Source organism: Sinocyclocheilus rhinocerous, unplaced genomic scaffold (assembly GCF_001515625.1).
Source record: "Sinocyclocheilus rhinocerous isolate Xijiao unplaced genomic scaffold, SAMN03320098_v1.1 scaffold567, whole genome shotgun sequence".
NCBI lineage: Eukaryota > Metazoa > Chordata > Actinopteri > Cypriniformes > Cyprinidae > Sinocyclocheilus > Sinocyclocheilus rhinocerous.
This window is the reverse complement of record NW_015649134.1, coordinates 434,567-461,900: the sequence shown is the minus strand read 5'-3', so window position 1 is coordinate 461,900 and position 27,334 is coordinate 434,567. Positions and strand designations below refer to the sequence as shown.

Here is a 27,334-nt window from a genome sequence, read left to right as displayed (position 1 = left end):
AAAAAAAAAAAAAAAAAAAAAAAAAATTAAATCACAACAATAACAATAATAAACTTTTTCTTCCTCTGAAATGACTTTCTGATTACATCCATAGATATCCAAGGGCATACAGCTACTGGATAAAAGTAAACCACCAGCCAAATAGCTACTTGGGCATTATTTAAGCAAACTTATAATTGGCTCAGCTGCATTCTTGTATGTGATGCCTACTTTTCACTATTCAGTCAGTTCCTGATAAAATACATCCTGCCCTAGATGTTTTTTAATTGAATTTTGTGTTTCACAATTATGACACATTATGGAAGTGGAATTCTAATGGCATTTCACACCGACTTTAAGGGTCTGAACTATTAAGTTCGTTTCTGTTGTTTACAGTCTGATAATTCTGATGGTCTCTCAGAAAAGTTCTTATGAGGTATAGCAAAACAATGAATGAATGAATGAATGAATGAATAATAAAAACGAGACCTTAAAAAGCACTTTCATCTGTTTATATTCTCTCTTTGTCTTTCTTTTGGTGAACATTTACTTAAAGCTGTGCTGACAGGAGTTTAACTGGGCCTCATCTGAGAAGCTGAGTCTGAGAGTCTGATCTCTAGAGTATTGGAGTATTGTATTGATACAGTGGCATGCGAAAGTTTGAGAACCCTTTGCAGAATCTGTGAAAATGTGAATCATTTTAACAAAATAAGAGAGATTATACAAAATGCATGTTATTTTTTATTTAGTACTGTCCTGAGTAAGATATTTTTCATAAAAGATGTTTACATTTAGTCCACAAGAAAAAAATAGCTGAAATTTTTAAAATAACCCCATTTAAAAGTTTGGGAACCCTTGGTTCTTAATACTGTGTGTGGTTACCTGGATGATCCACAACTGTTTTTTTGTTTTGTGATGGTTGTTCATGAGTCCCTTGTTTGTTCTGAACTGTTAAACTGAGCACTGTTCTTCAGAAAAATCCTCCAGATTCTTCAGTTTTCCAGCATCTTTTGCATAGTTGAACCCTTGAATGGGGTTAATTTAATAATTTCAGCTATTTTTTTTCTTGTGGACTAAATGTAAAAATCTTTTATGTAAAATATCTTACTCAGGACAGTACTAAATAAAAAATAACACGCATTTTTTATGACCTCTCTTATTTTGTTAAATTATTCACATTTTCTGCAAGGGGTTCCCAAACTTTCGCATCCCACTGTAAGTCAGTAATGTACATACAACATCTTGATTTATCAATCAACTCATGGAGGAACAAACATTAAAATTGATTTGCTTTGGAAACATTTAAACATTCAGTTGTTTGTACTATGTTTAAGTTTACAAATTCACATCTTGATCAAATTTAAACTTGACATACTGAAATGCATAGGATAACAAGAATAATATTGTGACTTTACAGAGATTTAATTTAAAAATGTTATTAAAAATGCAGATTTTTGCATATATCAAAATGTGAAATAAGCTTTTAGTTTTGTTTTAATGATATCAACAACTCACTAGTTGGTAACTCTCAGTGCTTAATTTTTAATAACCTATCTGAAAATTAACAGTAATATTATTTTTTAAATAAAATGAAAAATAATGGGACTACTAGGAAACAAGCAATATTATGCTTGCCATTATATTATTATAATTTTTTTTTATCTTGGAATATCATGTTTGAAGACTTCAATAGTAAGAGGTTTTTAGCTGGTCATTAGTATCTAAATGATTTTAAATGTTCTGAGTATCATGTGGAATTCTGGGTAAAAACAAGGGCTGAAATGAAAGGGATAAAGTGGTTTACATACACTATCCACAGCCAAGATCTTCGCCCATATGAAGACCAAAAGAGGCCTGAGCTCTCTTGCTGAACTCTGCAACAGTTTCAACACGTATGGGAAAATCCCCACTGAAAGAGCCTGCGGAGAGCAAAAAGAGAGTAAGAGAGAGAGGGGAAAAAAAGACTAGATGATGATGCAAGGCAGCTGAATGATATTCTGCACACAGTGTACCTAACTAACATATGTATTATCTAAAGGCTACTGTACGTAAAAGAAAGTTAAAAACAAATGTTAGTTGTGTATCTCACCAAACTGACGGCCCAAGGGCCTTTTAATGATATCAACAACTCACTAGTTGGTAACTCTCAGTGCTTAATTTTTAATAACCTATCTGAAAATTAACAGTAATATTATTTTTTAAATAAAATGAAAAATAATGGGACTACTAGGAAACAAGCAATATTATGCTTGCCATTATATTATTATAATTTTTTTTTATCTTGGAATATCATGTTTGAAGACTTCAATAGTAAGAGGTTTTTAGCTGGTCATTAGTATCTAAATGATTTTAAATGTTCTGAGTATCATGTGGAATTCTGGGTAAAAACAAGGGCTGAAATGAAAGGGATAAAGTGGTTTACATACACTATCCACAGCCAAGATCTTCGCCCATATGAAGACCAAAAGAGGCCTGAGCTCTCTTGCTGAACTCTGCAACAGTTTCAACACGTATGGGAAAATCCCCACTGAAAGAGCCTGCGGAGAGCAAAAAGAGAGTAAGAGAGAGAGGGGAAAAAAAGACTAGATGATGATGCAAGGCAGCTGAATGATATTCTGCACACAGTGTACCTAACTAACATATGTATTATCTAAAGGCTACTGTACGTAAAAGAAAGTTAAAAACAAATGTTAGTTGTGTATCTCACCAAACTGACGGCCCAAGGGCCCAGGTCCAGAAATCGCCCCAACAAATCCAGTGCCCTCAGTCTGTGCACCTGACTTAAGAGGACCTAAGAGAAACCAGATGGGAGAACATTAATCTGATGTTCCACTCTCTTCCATAGCCAGTGGAGTCAGTGAGGAGTGGATGACAGGGATATGTGTGTCAGTGTGTAACTCTACAAAAGGGCCAAAGAAATGAAAAATGGGGAAAGGGGGCAAACAGCCTATAATAACTGCATTGACCCATTGGAGATGATGTTACAGCTTGGGTCATTGAGGTCCTTTAGAGAGTATTAGGTATTTAAAACACCCCACACCAACAGTAAATCACCAAACGTCCCACACCCACGCAAACAAAAACAGGCAGACATACATTCACACACACAATGGGAACAACTAATATAATCATACTGAACAGGTGCTCAGGCTCACATACATTCCCTGCAGGCTGACACAAGCTAAAGACTGCCCACCTGTGTGTGTACATCTGTGGTTAGAGTGGTTTGTGTGTGATTCATTAACATTTATTTATGCACTGTAACCCTAAAGCTCAAAATATATATTTTTTTTTGAGTAAGGCAAACTTAACTTAGTTCGGAAAAATTAACTTGTGAGTATTTAGAACTTTCTTTTTCTTTTGAGTTCACAAACTGACATATTTTTGTCAGTTTGAATTGTTTCATTGTTTTGAGTTGAATGAATTTGTTTCTTTTAATTTAGACAAACTTAAATTTAACTGAAACTGGGCAGCGATTTCTATATTCAGGTCTGTGTTATTGATAAAAGGGGTGGTTGCATAAAATTTTAGGTATGCAAAATTACGAATATGATTAACAGGTTATGGTGTCATGCTCCAGGGCTTCTGTTTTCAATGAAAACAAACAAACACACCAATACCAGTCAAAAGTCTTGATAAACCTAGGTAAGCCTAGGTAATTCTTACTAACCTCCCATCTGTATTTGTTTCTGTGAATGTTTCAGCATGACTATCCACAGAACTCGTGAGACTAATGTTTCATCAATGGGTGGGGAAGACATGGCACAATTTATTTTTGCTTTCAAAACTAATTTTAAACATTTAAGCATAAGCCTTTAGATCAAAAGATCTGAGATTGTGAGAAGCATAAAATGAGTTAAGTGTAGACATTTTTTTAGTTTTAAATAGCAATTTTAGTTTTCATATTCCTACGCCAGCATTTTAAAACTCTGTATACGTGTATATGTATTTAAAGCATCTAGATACTGTGGCACACACTCTCAGCATGGTGAGGGGGTCCGGATATAGGCCTGCCCAGAGACAGAGCCGTGCTGTTTGTGAGGAGCACAACAGAAGGACTACCCACCTCAATGCCCACACAAAAACATGCACAAACTCCAAAATGCCTGCAATCTCCTGCCAAAACAATATGCCACCCTGCCATAAAGGTATTAATAGATCACAGGGTCACGTCAAATCACGGACTGTGAAAATTCTCAACATGCACCTTGGCTATAACAGGGCGTTCCTTAATACCCTGAGAAATGCTTATGACAGAAGGAAGGAAGGAAGGAAGGAAGGAAGGAAGGAGGGAGGGAGAGAGATGAAAGAATAGAGAGAAGTGGAAGAAGTGGGAGAAATATGAGGGAGGTCTGTTTTTTCTGACTCTGGCCAAATGGAAGATTACTCAGCACTTACAAGGTTTTACACACATACACGTGTGTAAAAGTGTGACTGGCTGCTGAGTTTAAGATACGTGTGAAGATCTGAGCCCATCTGTGAAGAGTCCAGACCTCTTAAAGAGATGCACAGAAATATTACAAAAACTCAATTTGACTCAATACAAGCAGCAGGAAACAATAATTCTGATCAGATAGCATTTACCTAACAGTTTACATTTTATGAGTTCTATGCATTCCCTGGGAATCAAAGTCACAATACTGTCGTTTATAGTGTAATGTACTACTGTCTGAGCTAAAGGAACATACACAGTGAGACTGTAGAGTATTTGAACACTTAAGTTACATTTACATTACATTACATATTTTGAAAGCTTATTACTCAAGAAATTGTGAACAGTACACTGTAAAAGACATCAAACATTTAGAAGTCTGAGCATTGGTGTGTGTATGTGTTCTTTAGAACAATAAATAAGTATTTTATGTGCGTGGGAGAGCCAGTTATATATATATATATATATATATATATATAAAATATGATCAAAAAAGGCTGTCAAGAAAAATCAGCATTGTTAATCCTATTGATCTTTTCTTTTAAAAATGTACAAAAATCTAACCTTTCATTGAAGAATAAGAATTTAAAATGGGGGGAAATCTCATTATGAAATAAATGTTTTTTTCTCACGTTGGGCACAATTAATGGTACCCTTTTATTCAATACTTTTTGCATCATCCTTAAAATAACAGCTCTGAGTCTTCAGCTATAATGCCTGATGAGTTTGTAGAACATCTAACAAGAGATCAGAGACCATTCCTTCATCCAGAATCACTCGAGACCCTTCAGAATTCCAGGTCCATGTTGGTGATTCTCCTCTTTAGTTCACCCCACTCGTTTTCTATAGGGTTCAGGTCAGGGGACTGGAATGGCCATGGCAGAATATTCATTTTGTGCTCAGTGACCCATTTTTGTTTTGATTTTGATGTTTGTTTTTGGATCATTGCCCAATATAAGATTTCTAGCATGGACAGTCAGTTTTACATTTTTTATCTGTTGTTATTTGATAGAATCCATGATGCCATGTATCTAAACAAGATGTCCAGGACCTCCGGCAGAAAATTACACCAACAACATGAAAGATACAGCAGTATATGTCAGTATACATATGTCAGTATACATTTTTACTCCTGAGTGCACCAAACCTTTCTTGAGTGTTTGCTGCTAAAAAGCTCCTTTTTTACTTTTATCTGACCATAGAACCCAGTTCTGTTTGAAGTTCCAGTAGTGTCTGGCAAATGAATATGCTGGAGTTTGTTTTTGGATGAGAGCAATTTCTTTTCTTGATTTTTTTCTCGAAACCCTCCCAAACAACATGTGGTGATGTAGGTGCTTTCTGACCCCAAGACTCAACTAATCTCTGCTGTTCTGCAGCTGCGATCCTTGGAGAGCCTTTAGCCACTCAAACTCTCCTCCTCACCATGCATTAGGACGACATAGATACATATCCTCTTCCAGGAAGATTTGTAACATCTTTAGTTGATTGGAAATTCTTAATTATTGCCCTGATGGTGGAAATGGGAATTTTCAATGCTCTAGCTCTTTTCTTTAAGCCACTTTCTAATTTGTGAAGCTAAATTATCTGTTTGCTGCACACCAGAACTATATTCTTTGGTTTTACTCATTGTGATGGATGATTTAGTGAATTTGGCCTTTGTTTTCCCTCATATATATATTCCTGTGAAACAAGAAGCAATGGCTGGATAATTTCATGTTCATAATCACCCTGGTGTGCTAAAAATTCTAAATATGAATGGGAATATACTTCAGAGAGATATTTTACTCATAAGAATTTCTAAGGGTACCATTAATTGTGGCCAACGTGTATTAGAGAAAAACATTTATTTCATAATGAGATTTCCCCCCATTTTAAATTCTTATTCTTCAATGAAAGGTTAGATTTTTGTACATTTTTAAAAATAAAAGATCAAATAGGATTAACAATGCAGATTTATTTTGACATTTGACAGCCTTTTTTGATCATATTTACCATAATGTACCAACAATTCTGACCACGACTGTGGGCCTAAACACACACATTCTAACACACCGTGTATCTGTGTAAGTCAACATGCATATTTAACTGTACAAACCATCTGGGTTAAAAAAAAAAATAATAAAAAATTAAAATAAAAAATAAATAAATAAATATATATATATATATATTTATTTTTTAACCCAGATGGTTTGTACAGTTAAATATGCATGTTGACTTACACAGATACACGGTGTGTTAGAATGTGTGTGTTTAGGCCTGTTTACACCAAGGATGGTAACTATAAATGTTTAATAATCATTCTATGAGAATAGGGAAGCCCACACCACAGCAAAAAATAGCACAAAAGAACAGTATTGAAGACCAACAAGTGTAAAGACCATCGACTCTACCTTGCGTGGCTCCACCGAGCAAGGATACTGACAAGGCACTTGAGTATTGCTTTTCTCCCCTTCTTAAAAGGTGAAAGGTGTATAGATGTAAGCAAAACAGACAATTATGTTTTATTGTAAAACCTGACAAGATCGTGAAATCAACCAACTGAGAAAGTTAATCGCAAAAGAGCGACCAGTGGGAAGAATGAGTCTGGAGCCCTGAATTGCCCAGCTCCCTCTGTCAATGATCTAGCACCCCCTCAGCACCTGCAAAATTCTCTGGCGCCGCCCCTGGTACATCCATGTATTTTTGAAAAGCAAAAATTAAGTTTGTCCAACTCTAAACCCAGTCCCCAAGTAAATTAGGTTATTAAATAAAAAACTAGCAAAACGAGTTGCGGTGTCCCCACCACTTTTCAAAGCAAAGTTACGCCACTGGTCAATTATAATCACTATGTGCTTTCAAATCTCTGTGCTTTATAATCACTATGTGCTTTCAAATTACTACTAACACGTTCTGTACGTTGGAGGCAGCGCAATACTAATAATCTGCGTACTGTCCCTATGTCCTCTACTACTTTACCCTCTATTCTAATTGGTCTCTGGAACTGCCAGTCTGCTGTAAACAAAGACTTTATTTCATCTATTGCTACTCATTCAAGTCTCAACCTCTTGGCCCTAACTGAGACTTGGATCAAACCTGAGGACACTGCCACTCCTGCAGCCCTCTTGACTAATTTCACTTTTTTGCCTGATTGGGAGGGGTGGAGGTACCGGTCTGCTTATCTCAAATGAATGGAAATTTGATCCTCTACCATCTGGCAATAGTTCATGTGAATCAAACGCAATTACTATTACCCACCCTGTTAAAATCCACTTTGTAGTTGTTTATCGTCCCCCAGGTCAACTGGAAAATTTCTTGGAGGAGTTGGATGTATTACTCTCAAACTCCCCTGAGGACGGTACTCCTTTGGTACTACTCAGTGACTTCAACATCCACCTAGAAAAACCCCAGAATGCTGACTTCAACACTCTGCTTGCCTCATTTGACCTCAAACAAGTGTCTACTACGGCTACTCACAAATCAGGTAACCAATTAGACCTTATCTACACATGCTACTGCACCACTGACAACACTTTAGTTACTCCGTTGCACACCTCAGACCACTTCCTCATCACTTCTAACCTCAAACTGACTCCAGACACAACACACACTCCTCCGCAAGTCACCTTTCGGCGTAACCTATGCTCATTCTCTACCTCTTTCTTATCCTCTATGGTTTCATCCTCACTTCCTCCACCCTGTCAGTTTTCAGCACTAGACACCAACACTGCTACTGACACTCTTTGCTCCACACTAACACTTAGACAACTTTTCCCCCCTTCCATCCAGACCAGCACGCACCACCCCCTCTGCCCCTGGGTGGCCGATGTACTCGGTGAACATCACTCTAGGCTCAGGGCTGCAGAGAGGAAGTGGCCCAAATCAAAAAATTCAAATTACCATAGTGTGCATCAGTCACTCCTCTCTTCCTTCTCTGCAAATGTCTCCACTGCTAAAACACCATACTACCGCAACAAAATTAACAATTGTTCTGACTCTCGCACACTTTTCAAAACCTTCTCCTCTCTTCTTTGTCCCCCCCCCACCCGTCATCAACTCTTACAGCTGATGACTTTGAAATATTCTTCATAAATAAAACAAGAACCATTAGCGGCCAATTCTCCACACCAAAAACTGACAAAAACTTCATAACAAATACACACTCTCTCTCCACCTTCTCTCCACTCTCATTTTGTTTGTGCATTTCCCACAGCATTTAAGCAGGCTCTGGTAACCCCACTGCTTAAGATACCCTCTTTAAATCTAGCACTTTTAGAAAACTACAAACCGGTATCCCTTCTTCCATTCATTGCAAAGACAATTGAGTGAGTTGTGTTCAACCAACTTTCTATGCTTTCTTGCACAGCACAGGTTTCCTGGACAACAACCAATCTGGCATCAAAAGCGCCCACTCAACTGAGACTGCCCTGCTCTCAGTTACTGAAGCCCTGAGACTGTCAAGAGCAGCTTCCAAATCTTCAGTACTCATCTTGATGGATCTGTCCACTGCTTTTGACAAAGTTAACCACCAGATCCTCCTGTCCACCCTCACGAAGATGGCATCTCAGGAACTGCACTCCAGTGGTTCAAGTCTTGCATCTCAAGTAGGTCTTTCAGGGTGTCTTGGAGTGGTGAGGTTTCCACGTCACAATTTCTTGCTACTGGGGTTCCTCAGGGCTCAGTGCTTGGACCACTTCTCTTCTCCATCTACATGTCATCATTAGCACCTGTCATTAAGAATCATGGCTTTTCCTATCACTACTATGCTGATGACACTCAACTCTACTTCTCATTGCAACCAGATGATCCAACGGTAGCTGTTTGCATTGCAGCCTGTCTGACAGATATTTCTGGCTGGATGAAGGACCATCACCTTCAACTCAACCTTGCTAAGACAGAACTGCTCATGGCTTCAGCCAACCCAGCACTTCCTCACAACTTTTCTATACAGCTCTTTGTGGGCCTTCTAGCATGTACTATCAAGCCTCTGCAGCTGAACCAGAATGCAGCAGCGAGAGTGGTCTTCAACGAGCCGAAGAAAGCCTAAGTCACACCTCTCTTCATCAGTTTGCTCTGGCTGCCAATAGCCGCTTGCATCAAATTCAAGGTACTGATGTTTGCCTACAAGACAACCACTGACGCTGCACCATTATACCTAAACTCGCTACTTCAGACTTATGCACCTTCCAGAAGCTTGCGTTCTGCAAGTGAATGACGCCTCCTGGTGCCATCCCAAAGAGGCACAAAATCACTCTCACTGACATTTCCCTGGACTGTATTCAAAGCTGGTGGAACGACCTGCCTATCTCAATTTGAGCAGCTGAGTCTTTAGCCATTTTCAAAAAACGTCTAAAGACACATCTTTTTTCCGTCAACATCTGACCAATTAATACTAGCACTTACCTATTCTATTCTATTCACTCTAATTAATAAAAAAAAACACCTTGCTATGTGTACTGTGCTAGACTAACTGAGACTCGTCACAGCACTTGTATACTGTTGCTCTCTAGTGGGTCTGATTGCTTCTATTGTTCTCCTCGTTTGTAAGTCGCTTTGGATAAAAGCGTCTGCTAAATGATTAAACGTATTGATGAAATCTATTTTTAGAACCTTTTTTTTCCAGCTGATGAGCAATTAAAGCATTGCATCAGAATCCACCTGGCTTAAAAGTGCTCAAGCCTTTAAAACGGCAGAAGACATAACTGTGGTGTGTGAATATGATAAACAGAATGTTACTGTTCACTGATGTAGCACTAATATAGTAAATTGTTATAGTTACTGTTCTTGGTGTTAACGAGCCTTTATACTATAACCGTAAGTCTCATGAGGTTTGTGTTGTGTAAACAAATCAATTCTCAACAATGCCTATCTCATAAGATGACACCAGCCCAAGACAGAAGAATCACGGGACATGTAGTTCTGCTGGGGGGTATCAGTGGAATTTAGGGTAGTGCGGCATTGTGACTGCAGCACCAGAGACCTGAACCACAAAACCCTGCAGTAAGTCACTTGTACAAACTTTGTTTATTTTGTACTCATTCACACATCCCTTAGTAGTGCTGTCTCTGCGGTCAATATTTCTCTCTTTCTCTCTGCCTGAGTTTTATTTGCTTTCATTGCTCTCAGGAGTAAACCTCACATCCCGCTGAATAAGCCCAAACAAGAGACACTGTAACATAAAATACACTGTACACAAACATAAGGAACACAAAACACTGTTGTACAAAACTCAAGCATTTTAAATGTTAAACCAATGATTTATTGGAATTAAAGACAATTTCCTTTAATCTAGTGATAGGCTCACATTCTCATAAATGTTCACATTCAGTTTTATGGATGAATTTAGAGTATCCTTTGCAGTAAAAGAGCCACATGGAGATGTACCAAACTTTGTATGTTACTTACCTTACAGTTTTACTCCTAGTACAACAACAAATTTCAAGAAACAAGAAAGACATTTCTCCCTTACAGTCAAATCAACTTTAAAATATGAACTATTCTAAAAAATAACTAATACTGTATTGTATGCTATATTAGTATCTGGCATTTAGCCTACCAAACTCTGTTGTCAAAGTTCATCAAAGTTATTTTTGGCAAATTTTAATATTGTGCCATATTTATAAACATTTCAGTTGCTGGAGTCCAAAGTTTCTTAGCATAATGCCAAGCGATGATATCTCAGATCATTATCTAGTCTTGTGCAAACTTCATATAGCTAAAACTGTAAATTCTAATCCTTGTTACAAGTATGGTAGAACCATCACAAAAGGATCACAAGTGCAGTATGGAGTACCTCAAGGCTCAGTACTAGGGCCATTACTTTTCACGCTTTACATGTTACCCCTGGGAGATATCATCAGGAAACACGGTGTTAGCTTTCACTGTTATGCTGATGATACTCAGCTCTATATTTCTTCGTGGCCCGGCGAAACATAGCAATTTTTTAAAAACTAACGGAATGAATAGCCGATATAAAAAAACTGGATGACGAGTCATTTCTTACTGCTAAATTCGGAAAAAAACAGGTGTTAATTATCGGACCTAAAACCTACGCATGTAATAATAATGCCTAGAATATCAAAATCAACTGCAGGCAGCAGATCCTTTTCCTATTTAGCGTCAAAACTCTGGAATAACCTACCTAACATTAAACTAACACCTAAATCCTATAGATTTTAAAATCTTGCTTATTACTTATAAAGCCCTGAGTGGTTTAGCACCTCAGTATTTGAACGAGTCCTTATTGCATTATAGTCGTACGCTGCATTCTCAAAACTCTTTTGATAATGAAACAAACAATTTGATAATGCCTAGAATATCAAAATCAACTGCAGGCAGCAGATCCTTTTCCTATTTAGCGTCAAAACTCTGGAATAACCTACCTAACATTAAACTAACACCTAAATGTACCACTAAATATTGTAGAAACTTAATTTGCTGTAAAGTTGCTTTGCAATGATTTGTATGGTGAAAAGCGCTGTACAAATAAACTTGACTTGACTATTTAGCGCCCAAACTCTGGAATAACCTACCTAACATTGTTCGGGAGGCAGACACACTCTGTCAGTTTAAATCTAGATTAAAGACCCATCTCTTTAACCTGGCTTACACATAACTCACTTACACATTTCTATTACTCAAATCCGTTAAAGTATTGTTAGGCTGCATAAAATAGGACAACCGGAACGGGAACACTTCCCATAACACCCGATGTACTTGCTACATCGTTAGAAGAATGGCATCTACGCTAATATTAGTCTATTTCTTTCTTATTCCAAGGTCACCGTAGCCACCAGATCCAGTCTGTATCCAGATCAGATGGTCAAAGACCTTGTCTCCTAGACGGCCACCGGGACAAGACCACAGGAACCAGATGAGTCCTCTGCACAATGTGACTTTGCTGCAGCCTGGAATTGAACTTGGAATTGTTTCGTCTGGCCAGAAGAGAACTGGCCCCCCGACTGGGCTTGGTTTCTCCCAAGGTTTTTTCTCCATTCCGTCACCGATGGAGTTTTGGTTCCTTGCCGCTGTCACCTCTGGCTTGCTTAGTTGGGGACACTTAATTTCCAGCGATATCGTCGACTTGATTGCACAGATACTATTTAAACTGAACTGAGCTGGATGATGACATCACTGAATTCAATGATGAACTGCCTTTAACTGAAAATTTAGTGTTTACTATTGTCATTATCTCTCTCTTTCTCTCTGTCTGTCTAATAACTTAATTAATATCTGCATTAGTCTGCTATCAACGACTCAAGCCTCCATTACTAGGCCTAAAATGGCGTTTTGGAATTAGCAACGAAGGCGTTGGATGAGATGCGGAAGAAATTAATCCTACTCACAATAGCGTTTTATGTACAAAAACCGGACGAATGCCTTGAAATATATCATCTGATCAATGTCTTGAGGTGTGGCATCCGTAGTATAAGTGGAATAATTGACTCCGGGCCGTTGAATTATTAGAAACATAATGCACATCCGAGGTGTAACGGCCACGACGCATTATTTTTCTAATAATTCAACGGCCCGGAGTCAATTATTCCTTACTTAATAAACACTTTTAATGTTTTATGCTAAAAGGGTCCATTTAATTTGATTACCTCAATATATTGATATTGCAGATCCTTTTTTATTTATTTATTTTTTTACTTGGTTAAACCACTGTGACTGCGTTTGTGTTATTGCCCACAAACAATTTATGGAAACCTCAATATCTTGGCTCAGGAAGATCCTAACTCTTCCTGAACAAAAATCTAATCTCTATATCACATTATAAGTTACACGTACATATATTTTGCAAATTTTTGTTCCATAGACTTAAAACTTAAGTCCAAATCTGATCAAATTTACACATTCAGGGTCATTTTATAATGGAAAGTGTTTGAGTCTCGAGTCTTTATTCATGCGTTTTGAGAAATATAATATAAGCATAACTAATAATAAAATGTAACAATATTTTACAGTAATTATGTTTATGATTGACATACAATAGCTTATGCTTGAGATTGACCACTTAAAATAAATACATTGACCGCTGTACACTATATTTTACTATTGAATTAAATGTATTCAATCAATATTTCTCTCAACTCATCTGCCATTTTGGACAAATATTTTCAATTATTGCATTCTGAGGTTGTCGCCTCTGTCAAGCAAAAATGCAACGCTGTCTTTGAATTTAGCAGAATTATGTTGATGCCAATTGTTTGGAAATGAAATCATGGGCTTCATCATACACCCGGTGCAATGCGACGCCAGGCGTTACGCAAGTGTTTTTTTTGCTAGTTTCAGTGCAACGTAGTTATCATTTTCACGTCCAGCGCCACGTTGTTTAAATAGCAAATGCACTTGCACCCATCTGTTCACCCATGGGCATGATGGTCTGAAAACGAGGGACGTTTTAACGATCTAAGCGCATGGTCTAAAGTGCACAGCGCAAGTGCACTTAGGGCGTGCCAGAATCCACTTTTGCTAGTTTAAAGCAACACCATGTAACTTCTGCTCACGATTCCCCTATGTGGTTGATAAGCGCAATTGTCTGTTACCAGTGTCTTAAATACTGTCACTGTATAAGCTTGGCAGCACAATACACAAGTGCACCTTTAAACTAGCAAAAGTGGATTCAGACACACCCTGAGTGCACCTGCACCATGTGCATCAGACCATGTGCTTAGAATATTAAAATAGGGCCCCAAGTCAGCAGTGTGCCTATTTTCACTAAAAATGCTTTCTAGATACGCAATTCACTAGATTTTGAAATACAACTTTTGAGAACATTTTTGATGTAAGTTACCTGCAGGACGATGGGCAGCTGCTCTGGTGGGTTTCGGTTCTCCACGCCCATTGTCAGCCACACTTGAAAGGCTGTCAGTTGCTCAGCAAAGAATGGACTATGCTGTGGATATACAAACAAATTGTGAGACACAGAAAAGAAAACACACACACAAATGTAGTGAGCACTGATACTCACAAGGTTTAAGTGGAAGAGCACTTTGTTAAATCAGACAAAAACTGTGTACATAACTGATCAAGACGGCTGTATTGATCGCAGTCGAATTATATAAGTTTTGCATAACACTTTCTCTCCTGCCCCCACTTTATTAATCACCTTGCCCATCTCAAATGAGTCTGTTCACTTTCTGTGTGAATGTAAATAGGCAGATGGGTCTTGAATTTGTATGTATTTTTTGGGTGTTTTTACATTTATTTACATTACGAAACAAGAAACATAAATCCAGGCTACCCTCTGCCTCTCAGTGATTACATGCACAATAATATTCCAATATTAATTTGTAGAATTTGGTGACTTTACAATTACGTAAGCACTAATTCAATCATCATAACCAGATTAAGCCAATATATATTTTTTATTTTTTAGAAATCTGAACAAGACAGTACATATTGATATAAATAAATTTTAGGTCATGTATTCACCGTAATTTAACATTCATTTATATATGTGGATGTCCAAACAAAGGAAATTCAGAGTGATATTACATACATTTAGGGAAAAGAAGAAACATTTTGGAAGAGACAAACATTTAACAGTGTTATATTTCTCAGGACCAATATAGTATTTTGTAATTAATACACTCTGGTGTATTAAAGTCATGAATGAGAATAGGTAATCAGATAAAATTACTATTTAAAACAGAAATGAACCATAATAAATGCATATTTGGTATTTGAAAAAGAGCATAAAACAGCATAGGAAAATAATTAAAAATGTCTAAATTTAGTTTATTAGATTATCCAGGAATATTAAAGTAGCTCTAAAGCATGCAATTTTTTTTAAAATATATATAATTATGGCTTAACCAGAATACTAACCTAAATTTAAAAATTATGTGCATATTAAAGGAATATTTCACCCAAAACTGAAAATGGACTCAGCCTCAGGCCATCCAAGATGCAAATGAGTTTGTTTCTTTATTGGAAAAGACTTGGATTAATTTAGCATTACATCACTTGCTCACCAGTGGATCCTCTGCAGTGAATGTGTGCTGTCAGAATGGGAGTTCAAACAGCTAATAAAGCATAACAATAATCCGCAAGTAATCCTCGTGACTCCAGTCAATCAATTAAGACCTCATGAAGCGGAGGGCTGTGCATTTGTAATAAATTAAACACATTTTGTCATTAAGATGTTTTTAACTTCAAACCTCTGTTTTACGCTGTTTGCTAAAATATGAGTCTTCGATCTATAATATTGCTTTCTCCAGTTCAAAAGTAATCTCATCTGAATCAGAAGAGAAATCTGCACAGACCAAGCAATGATTACAAGCAAAATCGTTCAAAAACAGTTCTAAACAAATATGTTGGTGGATTTTGTTCTGAGAGGACAACAGGGGAAGGACTTTTTCCTGAAGCGACGGTTTAACGTTAAAATGCCTTAATGATGGATTTGTTTTTTACTTTACACGTGATGCTTTTATCAGCTGTTTGAATTCTTATGCTGACGGCACCCATTCACTGCAGAGGATCCATTGTTGAGCAAGTGATGTAATGCTAAATTTCTTCATATCTATTCAGATGATGAAACAAATTCATCTACATCTTGGATGGCCTGAGGATAAGAACTTTTTTTTTGTTGCTAATTTTCATTTTTGGAATGAAATATTCCTTTAACTTAATGTACAGTTTCTGGAATATAAGCATATCATAGCATAGTATGTGTGATTATTCAAAGGGGTGTCTGCCACTAACCATTTGATGCACAGTGGTTTTGTGTAATTTGGCACAACTCTCAACAAGTAGCTGTCACTCTTCCCACTGTACCACACACTTTTAGGTGACTTTCACACTGGCAGTTTAGTTCAAAAAGGGTATGGTTTGTATGAAAAATTGGTAATGTGAAAGGTGTCATGTGGACCTGGGAGTGCCAAACTGGAGACTACCTGTAAGTGGTGGTCTGAGTTTGGTTGTTCTGGAACTGTGGTGCGTGAATGTGAAAGCAACGGATTCGGGTGCGCACATGTTCAGAAATTGCATTTTAGCTGCTGATGATGATGTCATCAGAGTTTAAGCTGCAGAAAGCCACGTTCATGCGATGCAAATACAGTAGATGCAAGTGTCCTTGCATCATGCTGCGCATAAAGCAAAAAAAAAAAAAAAACCTGTGTTGTGTGTTCTATCATGTACAGTGCACGTTTGTAATAAAGTAAGACAAAAGCAAATGAGTGTGAAATCAGACCAATGCTGCAGGGGGCGTCAGGAACAATCGCACTCTGATTCGTACCACAGCAAACATGCTCAGTGTGAAAGTCCCCTAAGTATGAAATAACATGACATAAGCAGCTCTCTAATTCTAATAATCTTACTTTTCTATAGCACACAGACACATACACACACAAATATAAGCATATACAAATGATTGAATACAGGGAGTGAATGTGAGAGATTATTTGTTTGGTCCCAGCACTGTTACATAACTAAATTTCAGTCTTTCAAACACTCTTTTAAGATCCTGAGAACAGCAATATGGGTGTTTGTGTGTTAGCAGAAACAGCATCTTTTACACTAAAGACAAATCACATCAGGTTGAGAAATCAAGGTCACTGCAACCATCACACAAGACAGACACTGATTCACAAATCTCTGAAAGTCACAAAAGTCAGTTCATTAGATAACACTTTACGGATCCCAGAAGAAAAATTCAGCTGTTATAGCAGAAGTGCATATGAGAAACAACAAGAAATGCACCTCATATCCAGTAAAACTGAGCACAAAATAAAAAAAGAGTTGGAAAAAAATGAGGTGGCTCAGCAGTTAGAACATGTGTCCCTGACACTTTCAGACATGGTGTTCATGAGGGGAAACACAGGTTTGAAAGTTCCCCCGACATTCAGTATCTTTTGCTTTGGTTGTGTCATGGAACCAGATCAAATTCAATAACTACTGAGGTCAAATATACAAATCACTTTGAGTATGATTAGAGATTCTACAACTGAACTGAAATCATAAGTAGGATTGCAGTGCTAATTTGAGTCAAAGGAATAATAGCTTTAGAAGACCCTGAATAACTGATCATGACATAGCCTCTCTGTCTGATCGTCACACAGAGGCAGTATCAGTCATGCTCACCCTGAAAGCTGTACCCTCCTCGATGATGGTGGGAAGCTGGGAGAGGCAGATGTCCACCGCAAGGTCCCACGCTTGCCTGCGCACACACACACACACACACACACACACACAAAGATGCCACATTAGTCAATCTTACACTCATGTTTCTTGCTGTGAGATTTTAGGCTCTGACCAAATGAAATTTACTTGTTTGAAATCTTTGAGACATATTATTTCACTCCTCCACTTAAAGGGTTAGTTCACCCAAAAATTAGAATTCTGTCATTATTTACTCACCCTCACTTACCCTCATATTGTTCATTTTCAAAAAAGACAAATGTTTTTAATGAAACATGAAAGATTTATGTCCCTCCATTGCAAGCCAATATGCATTTAATTTAGTCATATGTTCACAGATAAACATTGATATATCATATATCAAACATAGAACATATCAAATGTGGTAAACAGAAGCTCATATGTGGTTTCTTGATGCTAAAGAACCAATGAGGTTTGTTAATAAAACAGTTACATTTCCTCAGTTATTCAAACAGAAACGAGCAAAGAATATTTACATTACCATAGAACATCATAACTGACTTCAGTCTAGTGCGAGTATTATGCTCTTTAAAAACACTCCCGTTATAATCAGTGAAGCTACCTACACTGTATCATGAATAAATCTCTTAGCCCTTATTTACACTGCACACGTCTGCAGCGCGTTACGGCTCCGACACGTCCACCGGAGCTGATCCCGGCTACTCACCATCTGCGCCGCGGCAAGTTTCTGAAGCGGCTCTCTGCGCTGCATCACTAAAGATAGGCGCCTATATTTTTGACGAATAATAATAATAATAATCGTCTTGCTGTCGTCAAAGAAATCAGCCACAGGCGATATCTCTGACTATCGTCGATACCTTAAGATTTAGTCCTACACTTCGCTTAAATTACGACTGAGATGCTTGATAACTAACTTTTAAGCGCAGCTTTGAGCCAAGAAGTTTTTTACACTTAAGTCAATTCTTAGCAACGTTCTTGAGAGTAATTCTCAGAGGCTTGATAAATACGGGCCCTGATTCTCAAATGGTTTTGCTATAGGACCTAAACGTTACATTGGACATCAAGTGGTAACCCAAGACAGTACCAAAATTGTAGTTGATATGACCATATGTAGATTTGTTCATTGTTTTCAAGGATGGGGAAAGTATTATCCATGTTGACCCAGTGACAGATGGATCTTCACCAAAATAAAGATGACTTTTATTCAACACATGGCCATTGATGTCAAAAGATACTGTATGGAAAGTGTTCTCACTTCCTTTTTAAAAGTTAATAAGCCTATTTAGCTTGCTATCCTAATGCTGCATGATTACACTGTATGCACTGTTTTCCCTGCTGCCTGTATGACCCTAAAAGAACAGACCAACAAGTTGAGAAGCACTGCTTTAGAGTATCTGCATGTAATCTTCACTGCGCTTGTCAAAGGCTGCATGTAAAGTTATGTTACATTACATGAAAACGAATCATCTGTTGACCCTTCACCTATAGCAGCAGCGCTGAACTTCACACACTGAGCTCCATCACACACTGTGGTTTAACACTCCTTTTTCAAAGTATTTTCTTCTGCTGCATAAGCTGAGAATTGCTTTGATCACTGAACCTGCAACACTTTGGCTATATTTAATTCATAACATTACATAACACATCAAACGTGTTGTCCATTCAAAAGCTAAAACTACAGCTATGGCTCTAATATGCTTTGCCAGTCTCTATCACCAGGATTTCTCCCAGTCGAATGTAAATATACAAACATTTAATGGGAGAAAAGTCCCAATACCATTAGGCCAGCTGCAGTAGTGGATCACGACAACAGTCAACAGCATAGGGCATTCCTCCCAGCTCTAGTATACTCACTCCACTGGTCCATTGTGTCTTGCCGGTTTCGCCAATTGATCTGCTTTTCCCTCTCATTAAAATATTTTGTGTTGTAATTTTGTGTTGCTGCCCCATCCCACTTTTGCTGCTACGGTATGTGTCCCATGATAAAAAGTTCTTCTACATGGATGAATGGAATGCTAAGTTACCATTACTCTACAGTACAAGTTAATCAAATCAGTAAAATCACAAAACGAATACAAAGTACCTGCTTTGTTCGCTGAATCGTAAAATCACCTGAATTTGAACCTGAGAGTCTTATTTTTCAGCCACATAATCATATAACAATAATGATTATTCATTTTATTTATTATGTAATTAAAAATGACAAAAACTGTATGTATAATAATGGATTAAATGTTTCATTTATTATTAAGATAGTTAATATATTCATTAATTTATTAAAATAAATTACTTACAAAATATGCTGCTTAATTATAAATATAGCCATTATAATAAATATAGAAGTATTTTAGAATGCTTAAATTAGTTTTAGATTAAGTACAAATTCGACGTATGGTTAATGCTTGCATACATCCAAGGGTTCATTTGTACATTAGTTTTATAATCATTTCAGATTGTGACCGGTTATTTATTTGGACAGTTGCTGTGCCTTCGGTGCACACTGCGATGATTATTTCACAAAGATCATTCATATTCTTTCTGTCTGTTTCCTGTATCGTTTCTTTCCTTTACTCCCACCCTGCTTCATCATGTCTCCTCCTAATAGCGGAAGGCACTATCCTTCCTCTCGAATGTTCCCGTAACTCTTTACTTCTTTACCAAATGTTCCCTCTCTTTCCGCCTCTCTCCATTTCTCATCTCCTGTTTCATAAGACCAGAAGACTGAAGGAACTTTCTGCCCAGCGTAACTAAAGAGCTCTGATGCTCCATTATGAAAGTGAAATCTATTTCTCTCTTGCTAATGGCATGTTATGAGATTCAAGCTTCAACTAGCTGTGGAGAACAAAGTTTCGATTCCATCATACTCTGCTGAGGATTACACAATGCAGGTTTAGCCAACAGCATGATACTGATGATGGAAAACAGGAGAAGAGAGGGGGAATGAAAATTCATAACATAGTTCATGTAAAATGCAGAGGGAGAGACCTATGTGTAAAATACCAGTGTAAATAAATGAGTAGTGCCATTCACTGTAGGAATAAAAAAGCTCCCCATTCTCCAGGGAATGTTGTTTAAAACCTGGTTTATGGATTTTACTTTTATTAGAAATATAATAAAATAGAATATTACTGAGAGTTTGCCTTGATAACAAAATATCAATAGTCAATACCGATTCGATACTCGATAATTATTTTGCCACAACAAAATCTTATGTGCTGCTGAATACTCAACATTATGTAAAAATATAATTTAATAATTTAATTTTGATATTTATTGTTTAAATATTAATAAAAAATATAAACATATCAAAATTATCACTTTATATGTAATTAAAATATTGCTTTAATTAAAACAATGACATAAGGCCTTGATGCAGTTAAGTACACATTAAATAATAAAGAACAAATAAATAAATATTTTTGAAACAAATCAAGTCCGTAGCCTATATGATGTACTGTAGAAATCATGTTGTTGTTTTTTTATTTTTATATCGACATGGTACTAAAGTTAAGTAATGATGTTGAGTTGGAATACGTATGCATGTATTTTAAACTATACATTACAAAATATAGGGATTTGTTGACTGCAACCAATTCTGCTTTTTTACAGGGACAGGGACTTCACTGTTATTTTGCAAGTGAAAATTCCAGAAATCTCTAGCTCAGACAGTGTTCAGACAGTGTAGTCAGTGTCCAATATAAATACATTAGTTGCCATAGTAATGAACGTGAGCACGATGCCAAGAGACTGTCTTCTACAAGCCCTGGGACATGCAGGGATTTTCCCTGCTTTGCATTCTTTTGGCCAATAAACCCAGTGATATCAGCGTTGGTTGCCATGCAACCAGGAGCCTGTTCGGCTTCCCGGGGTGTTACGCATTTCGGGGGGAAGGGTTCATGGGTCCTCATATGGCTTGTTAACTGAGGGGGGTTACAGAGTATTTGTTAAATATAAAAACAAAATATATATTGTGTGCTTGAGTGGTCCAGACGCTACAATACTGTATGAAAGTACCTATTATTTTGTAGTATTGAAAACTTTTTTGTCTGTTTTCATATTTATCACATCTTGCCATGGTGATGAACTAAATGAGGCACATGAAAACCTATGCGTCTCGAAAGGCAATTCTGTATATTACACATAAAAAGTAATGCGTTACTAGTTACTTGAAAAAAGTAATCTGATTACATAACTCGCGTTACTTGTAATGCGTTACCCCCAACACTGTTCACGAGTGTGAAATCAGACAACATATTCTGTGACTGAAATTGCTAATTTGTTCACTCAAAGAGTGAGTGAAAATGAGTGAATGTAGGCATTACTGTATATTGCATTAATACATTTCACACTGAACATTCAGACTCAAAGGCATTTCCAAAAATCCCATGAAAATTGGATTTCAAACCATATACAAATATGGATTTCTTGTCTTTTTTACTGTTTAAACTAAGAACAACTAAGCATATAAGTCAGACACAACAAAACAGTTAGATTTTTGTCCTGTCTGAACAAATTTTGCACATACAGTATTAGGGAAAATAATGTAGAACATACTGCATGTGTGTGTGTGTGTGTGTGTGTTCACATCCATACACTTACCACATAGCGTGCATGTATGTGGGTGGCAACCTGGGGCTGCTGACTGGTGTACAGTTATATGACCTCATTATTCTCTCAGCCAACAAGAAATTTCGAAATAGACTGGCCACCAAAAGATCTTGACGAAACAATTTCTGAAAGAGATCTACAAAGATTGAGAGAGAAAGAGAAAGAGAGAGGGGGAGAGAGAGAGAGAGAGAGAGAGAGAGAGAGAGAATTAAAAAAAAAAATCTTTATGCATTATGAAGAAATGACATATGTGATAGAAGGTAACGATTACAATTTCGAAATTCTGTTGTGTGAAGTGCTCAGTCTTAATGAGATCCTATAATTATGATGTGTGTGCACGACAGATTAAACCCTGGAGATTTTCATTATGTAGATTTCTCTCTGATGTACAATAATTAATTAAAAGATGTGAGAGGTCAGGATATACCCTCAGAATCACGCCTGGTTCCTCCTCAGGACAGAGACAAGAGTAAAAACTTCAAAGCTGGTTTTATGTGATGCTTGAATTTGGGAATTTAGATAAATATCTTGTGTTTTAATGAAGACCACTGTAAAAACTGCCAGAAAACATTTACAAAGCTTGTGAATGCACAAATAAGCATCATTATATTTCTTTATACAACAGTTAGTTTTAGTCTTCTAATCTTATTGGCCAAGCACTGTTAAAAGTAATGACATTTAGTTTAAGGGCACTGGGATGCTTCACTGATGTCTCACTTCACTTCACAGTCTGTGAGTAGCTCTGGGGCATGCAACAATTGATCCTGCTTTGGCTTTTGGAACTATTTTTGTATTTTCTATTATGAATTAAGGTAACTCTTTAGATTAGGGAACACTATTCACTATAAATTAGTTGCTTATTGGCATGCATATTGCAAGTATATTGGCTGTTTAATAGTTTTCATAAAACACACATTAATGCATGACCATATTCTAAATTCCTTAACCCTAACCAATATATAAACATAATTACTATAACAACATATCGTATCATAAAAATCTTTTTTTTTTCCCCAGAGCAAATGCAAAACAAAACAAAACAAAATAAATCAATAAATAAAATAAATTTAAACATGTTTTCACATACAACCTTTTGAAGATATTTTATGATATTCTTTTAAATGTTATGGGTTTTGTCACAAGACAGTCAGATATCAAAAAGGACATTATTTGGATATTGGGATCAGAACATGACATAAATGACAAACAAGACAAACTCAGACCAGGGTTTAACCACAGTTATCCGCATACTGTAAGTGCCACCACACTATTTGCACAGTTAGGCCACATGACATCACCATGTTACAGTATGTGCACATGCAAAGTCTCTGACAGTTTCTGTTATTTTGTGGAACAAGCAAAACCAACAGGCAAATCTGGGTTCTAACTGAGCCAAAGTCATTTAGCAGATGATGAATGATCAAAATGAATTTGTCACTCTTTTGGGAGCCCTGAAAGGTCTGTGGCATTGATTGACAGAAAACTAAATTGTTAGAGATTGCGAAGAGCTGGAATTTAATCAGGACAAACCTCTCGGCAGGACATTCCATGCAATTGTGTCTGTGATAGCTGTGAAAATCCAGTTCAGCTCCCCTAATGGTGTCCTTCTGTCATTCAGCCTGCCCGGGATCCTAAGAAAAATGAATAAGTACATACATGAAACCCAACAATTAATTTTGGTGTTTATTAGAGAGAAAGACAGTAACAATATAATGCAAAGTGATCTTTGCACTGTTACCGATCACAACTGAATCAACACTGAACAATAAAACTATTGTAGAGCAGCTTTAAAGTGAAATTGAGTTTGTTTCATTACTGAGAACCTTTTCAACACTGACACTGTTTATTAACTAAACTGAATCAACTAAATGAACTAAATTAAACAAATTATTGAACTTAACTGAGCTGAATAATGACACCTTTGTCATTTGTAGAGCTGCTTTAAAGCTGAAATTGAATTTATTTTATAATTAATACATTTTAATTTTTACTAATTTAAAACTTTAACACCATTATTTCCCTGCGTTATTACTCTGAAGCTGCTTTGAAAGAATCTGTACTGTATAAAGTGGTATATAAATAAAAGTGACTTGACTTGATAAAGAGGTAATGGTATTATATTGGTCGATGTGACAGGCCTGTATAATGTTTGTATGTTGATATGCCAATAATCAAAATATAAAATGTATTTTTCTATGAAGCCCTACAGTAAAGGTGGACTGAGGTGTGATGGTGCATACTAACAGAGCTGCACAGGAAATGCTGTTGCTAAGCAACCATGGCATCCCTTCTACTGTAATTACTAATGGGACATCCCTCCGGTCCCGGTTTAGAATAAGAATAATGTGCGTGCGTGCTGTGACCAGAGACATCTCAAACAGCGGAAGTGTTTTAATAAGAGATAATTAATTAATGAGAGAGAGGGAGAGAGAGAGAGAGAGAGAGAGAGAGAGAGAGAGAGAGTCAACCTGAAGAAAACCAAAATTATGATCTTTCAGAAAAGATCCAGATCCCAGGGAACACAACACACATTTACATTAGGCACTAAGCAGATAACACACACATCACACTACAACTACCTGGGTTTGAAAATCACATCCACGGGAAACTTTAATCATGCTGTGAATGAACTGAGAGATAAAGCACGCAGGGCCTTCTACGCCATAAAACGGCAATGTTACTATTATTCTTTCTGTTAATATGTATGTGCACTATTTGTAAGCAGTCCAGCTGCAATTGCTTTGGCAATACAAATGTATAATTTTTGTCATGCCAATAAAGCACTCTTAAATTGAAATTGAAAATTGAGAGAGATAGAGAGAGAGAGAGAGAGAGAGAGAGAGAGAGAGAGATAATACAAAAAGAGCACATCTAAATCAACATCCCACTTACTGCCCACTGGAGACAAGATGACACAGAGCATCTAAAACCACAATTTCTTTCACAAACACCACTGGACACAAGCACTGTTGTTCAAAGGAGTATTACTGAAATATCAGATCACACCCTAACCTTAAAAAACATCCCCGAATCAGAGCTGAACATGCTGAGAGAGAGAGCGAGAGAGAGCTTGAGGGCTTGAGTGAGAGGACTTGGAGGGCATTTTATGCCATAAAAACACAGTTTGGCCAATTAAAATGACCAATTAAAATATGGATCAAATTATATCACGCAATCATTAAACCAATTCTACTGTATGGGAGTGAAATTTGGGGACTAATATTAAAGTTTGAAAATTGGGATAAAAGTTTAATAGAAAGAACACAACTGGAATTTGCAATAGAACACGACTGGAATTTGCAAAAAACATTTTAAGGGTAAACAGAGGCACTTGTTTACAATGCCTGCAGGGCTGAACTGGGCTTATACCCCCTTAACCATTGAAATACAAAAAAGACCTGTTCAATTCTGGCATCATCTCAGTCAATCTGATACTGAATCTATTAAATATTCTTTCAAAACATCGACTCAGTGACCACAACTTAGAAATAGAGAAAGGAAGACAAAAAATCCTGGATACAGAGAGAACAGCGACTATATAGAGACTGTGGCTTGAATCAAATAGAGGATGAGAAACACTTTCTTCTTGTCTGTCCAAAGTACACCACTACAAGGGAAATATTCTTTACACAATTTGCAGCACTGAACTCTTCATTCTTTACTCTAAATGACTCAGAGAACCTCCGCTATATACTTGGAGAGGATGACATGGCAGCCAAACTAGCTGCAAAATACACACCAGACACACCATACAAAATGGTTAATCCACTGTATTCATTTGCTTTATTTCACTGTGGCGAGGGGGGGCGTGGTTCAGCGAGGTCTGCACCAGGAGAGAGAGGCAGGAGACGAGCGGTGTGTAAGTAGGTCAAGCGCAAATGATAAACACCTGTGTCTCGTTTCAGTAATTGGTGTGGAGAGACCGGATAAAAGGGGCCACCTGGAGCATGTAAGGGAGGAGAGACTGACTGGGAACGCGAGCCACCTGAGGCTGACGGGTTGCTGGAGCACGAAGCATATATAGGGTTATGTTATGAGTTATTGACTGAGAGATTGAAAGCGCAGTGAGCGCCGTTTTCCGTTGTGTACACCCAGAGACTTTCAATAAAGCTCGCGTCCCAGTACGCCGACCCTGTCTTCTTCCTTCCACCATCTTGAACCTTATCACATTCACATATTCTTCATTGTATATAATTGTAATTGTTATAATTAATATTAGATATACTGTTTGCTATTGTTTTTTGTTTGTTCACTTTCCTCATTTATTGTCTTGCTTATTACTTTGGTGGTGTAACTATATTCTGTATTTTACATATACTTAAAATGCTTTGGCAATACTATAATACAAATGTCATGCCAATAAAGCAACTTGAACTTGAGAGAGAGAGAGAGAGGAGAAAAAGTGCAGCAAGCAACAGAACTATTCCCTTTAATTAATTATTAATAAATTAAGACAGAATTCGGCATTCTGTGACTGCTGTCATGATTAGAAACAGAGATTAGTCACAGACTTTCAGACTTGTGGGTGGCACCATGAGACTAACTTAAAGAAGATAAATTTGTCCTAACTGCTATGCGCAAAGTGAAGTAGACACACACACATGTATGTAAACTAAACACAGACATACACATACTGTGCCATAGACCACACAATCCCTGTTTTACACCTGGAATTAACATTGGATCATAAGTAGACGAGGGAGAAACATTTCCCATTTACACCTGGTGTTTTAATCAAATATGCTGCATGAAGTGCATTTTGTGCATTCTCTGCAAGCTTTTTCAGATCTTTCTAATGTACAAACTAAGCTCTCACAACTTGCATATGAATGTGAAAGGAGACAGTAAGATGAGTAGAGCAGCTTTGCTTCTGTTCTAATAGCCGCAACACCTGCAGAGTGTCTCAGACACTGTGAGAGTGTGTTAGTGTCACACACACACACTGGGAGTGCAGGAACGAGCGAGGAGACGAGAATAAAGCAAATCAAAAAGGTTTTAATGAAGGCACGCATGATCACAGGACGGGAGACATCAGGCAAACCAAAATGACACTTGACAGCAGACCGAGAACTAGGAACTGAGAACACTTTAAATACACAGACACCAATGGGACACACCTGGGAGCAAATGAACTAATTAATCAAAACACAGCTGGAGACAAATACACACAATGAGGACAGGAACAGGAAGGACCAAATAAGGGCAAGGAAGGCA

At 37.2% G+C, this 27,334-nt stretch overlaps 1 protein-coding gene across 1 annotated transcript in view; it reads right to left on the bottom strand.

The window, feature by feature from the left end:
- The window catches only part of rptor (regulatory associated protein of MTOR, complex 1), a 304,247-nt gene that overhangs the window by 69,239 nt on the left and 207,674 nt on the right, over nt 1-27,334 (bottom strand). Inside the window, exons 9-14 of the mRNA XM_016515002.1 lie at nt 23,651-23,751; nt 22,112-22,256; nt 17,474-17,549; nt 14,184-14,285; nt 2,687-2,770; nt 2,406-2,516 (exon numbers count right to left, since the gene is read on the bottom strand). Coding sequence (XP_016370488.1) covers nt 2,406-2,516; nt 2,687-2,770; nt 14,184-14,285; nt 17,474-17,549; nt 22,112-22,256; nt 23,651-23,751 — 619 coding nt within the window. The remainder of the gene's footprint in view (nt 1-2,405; nt 2,517-2,686; nt 2,771-14,183; nt 14,286-17,473; nt 17,550-22,111; nt 22,257-23,650; nt 23,752-27,334) is intronic.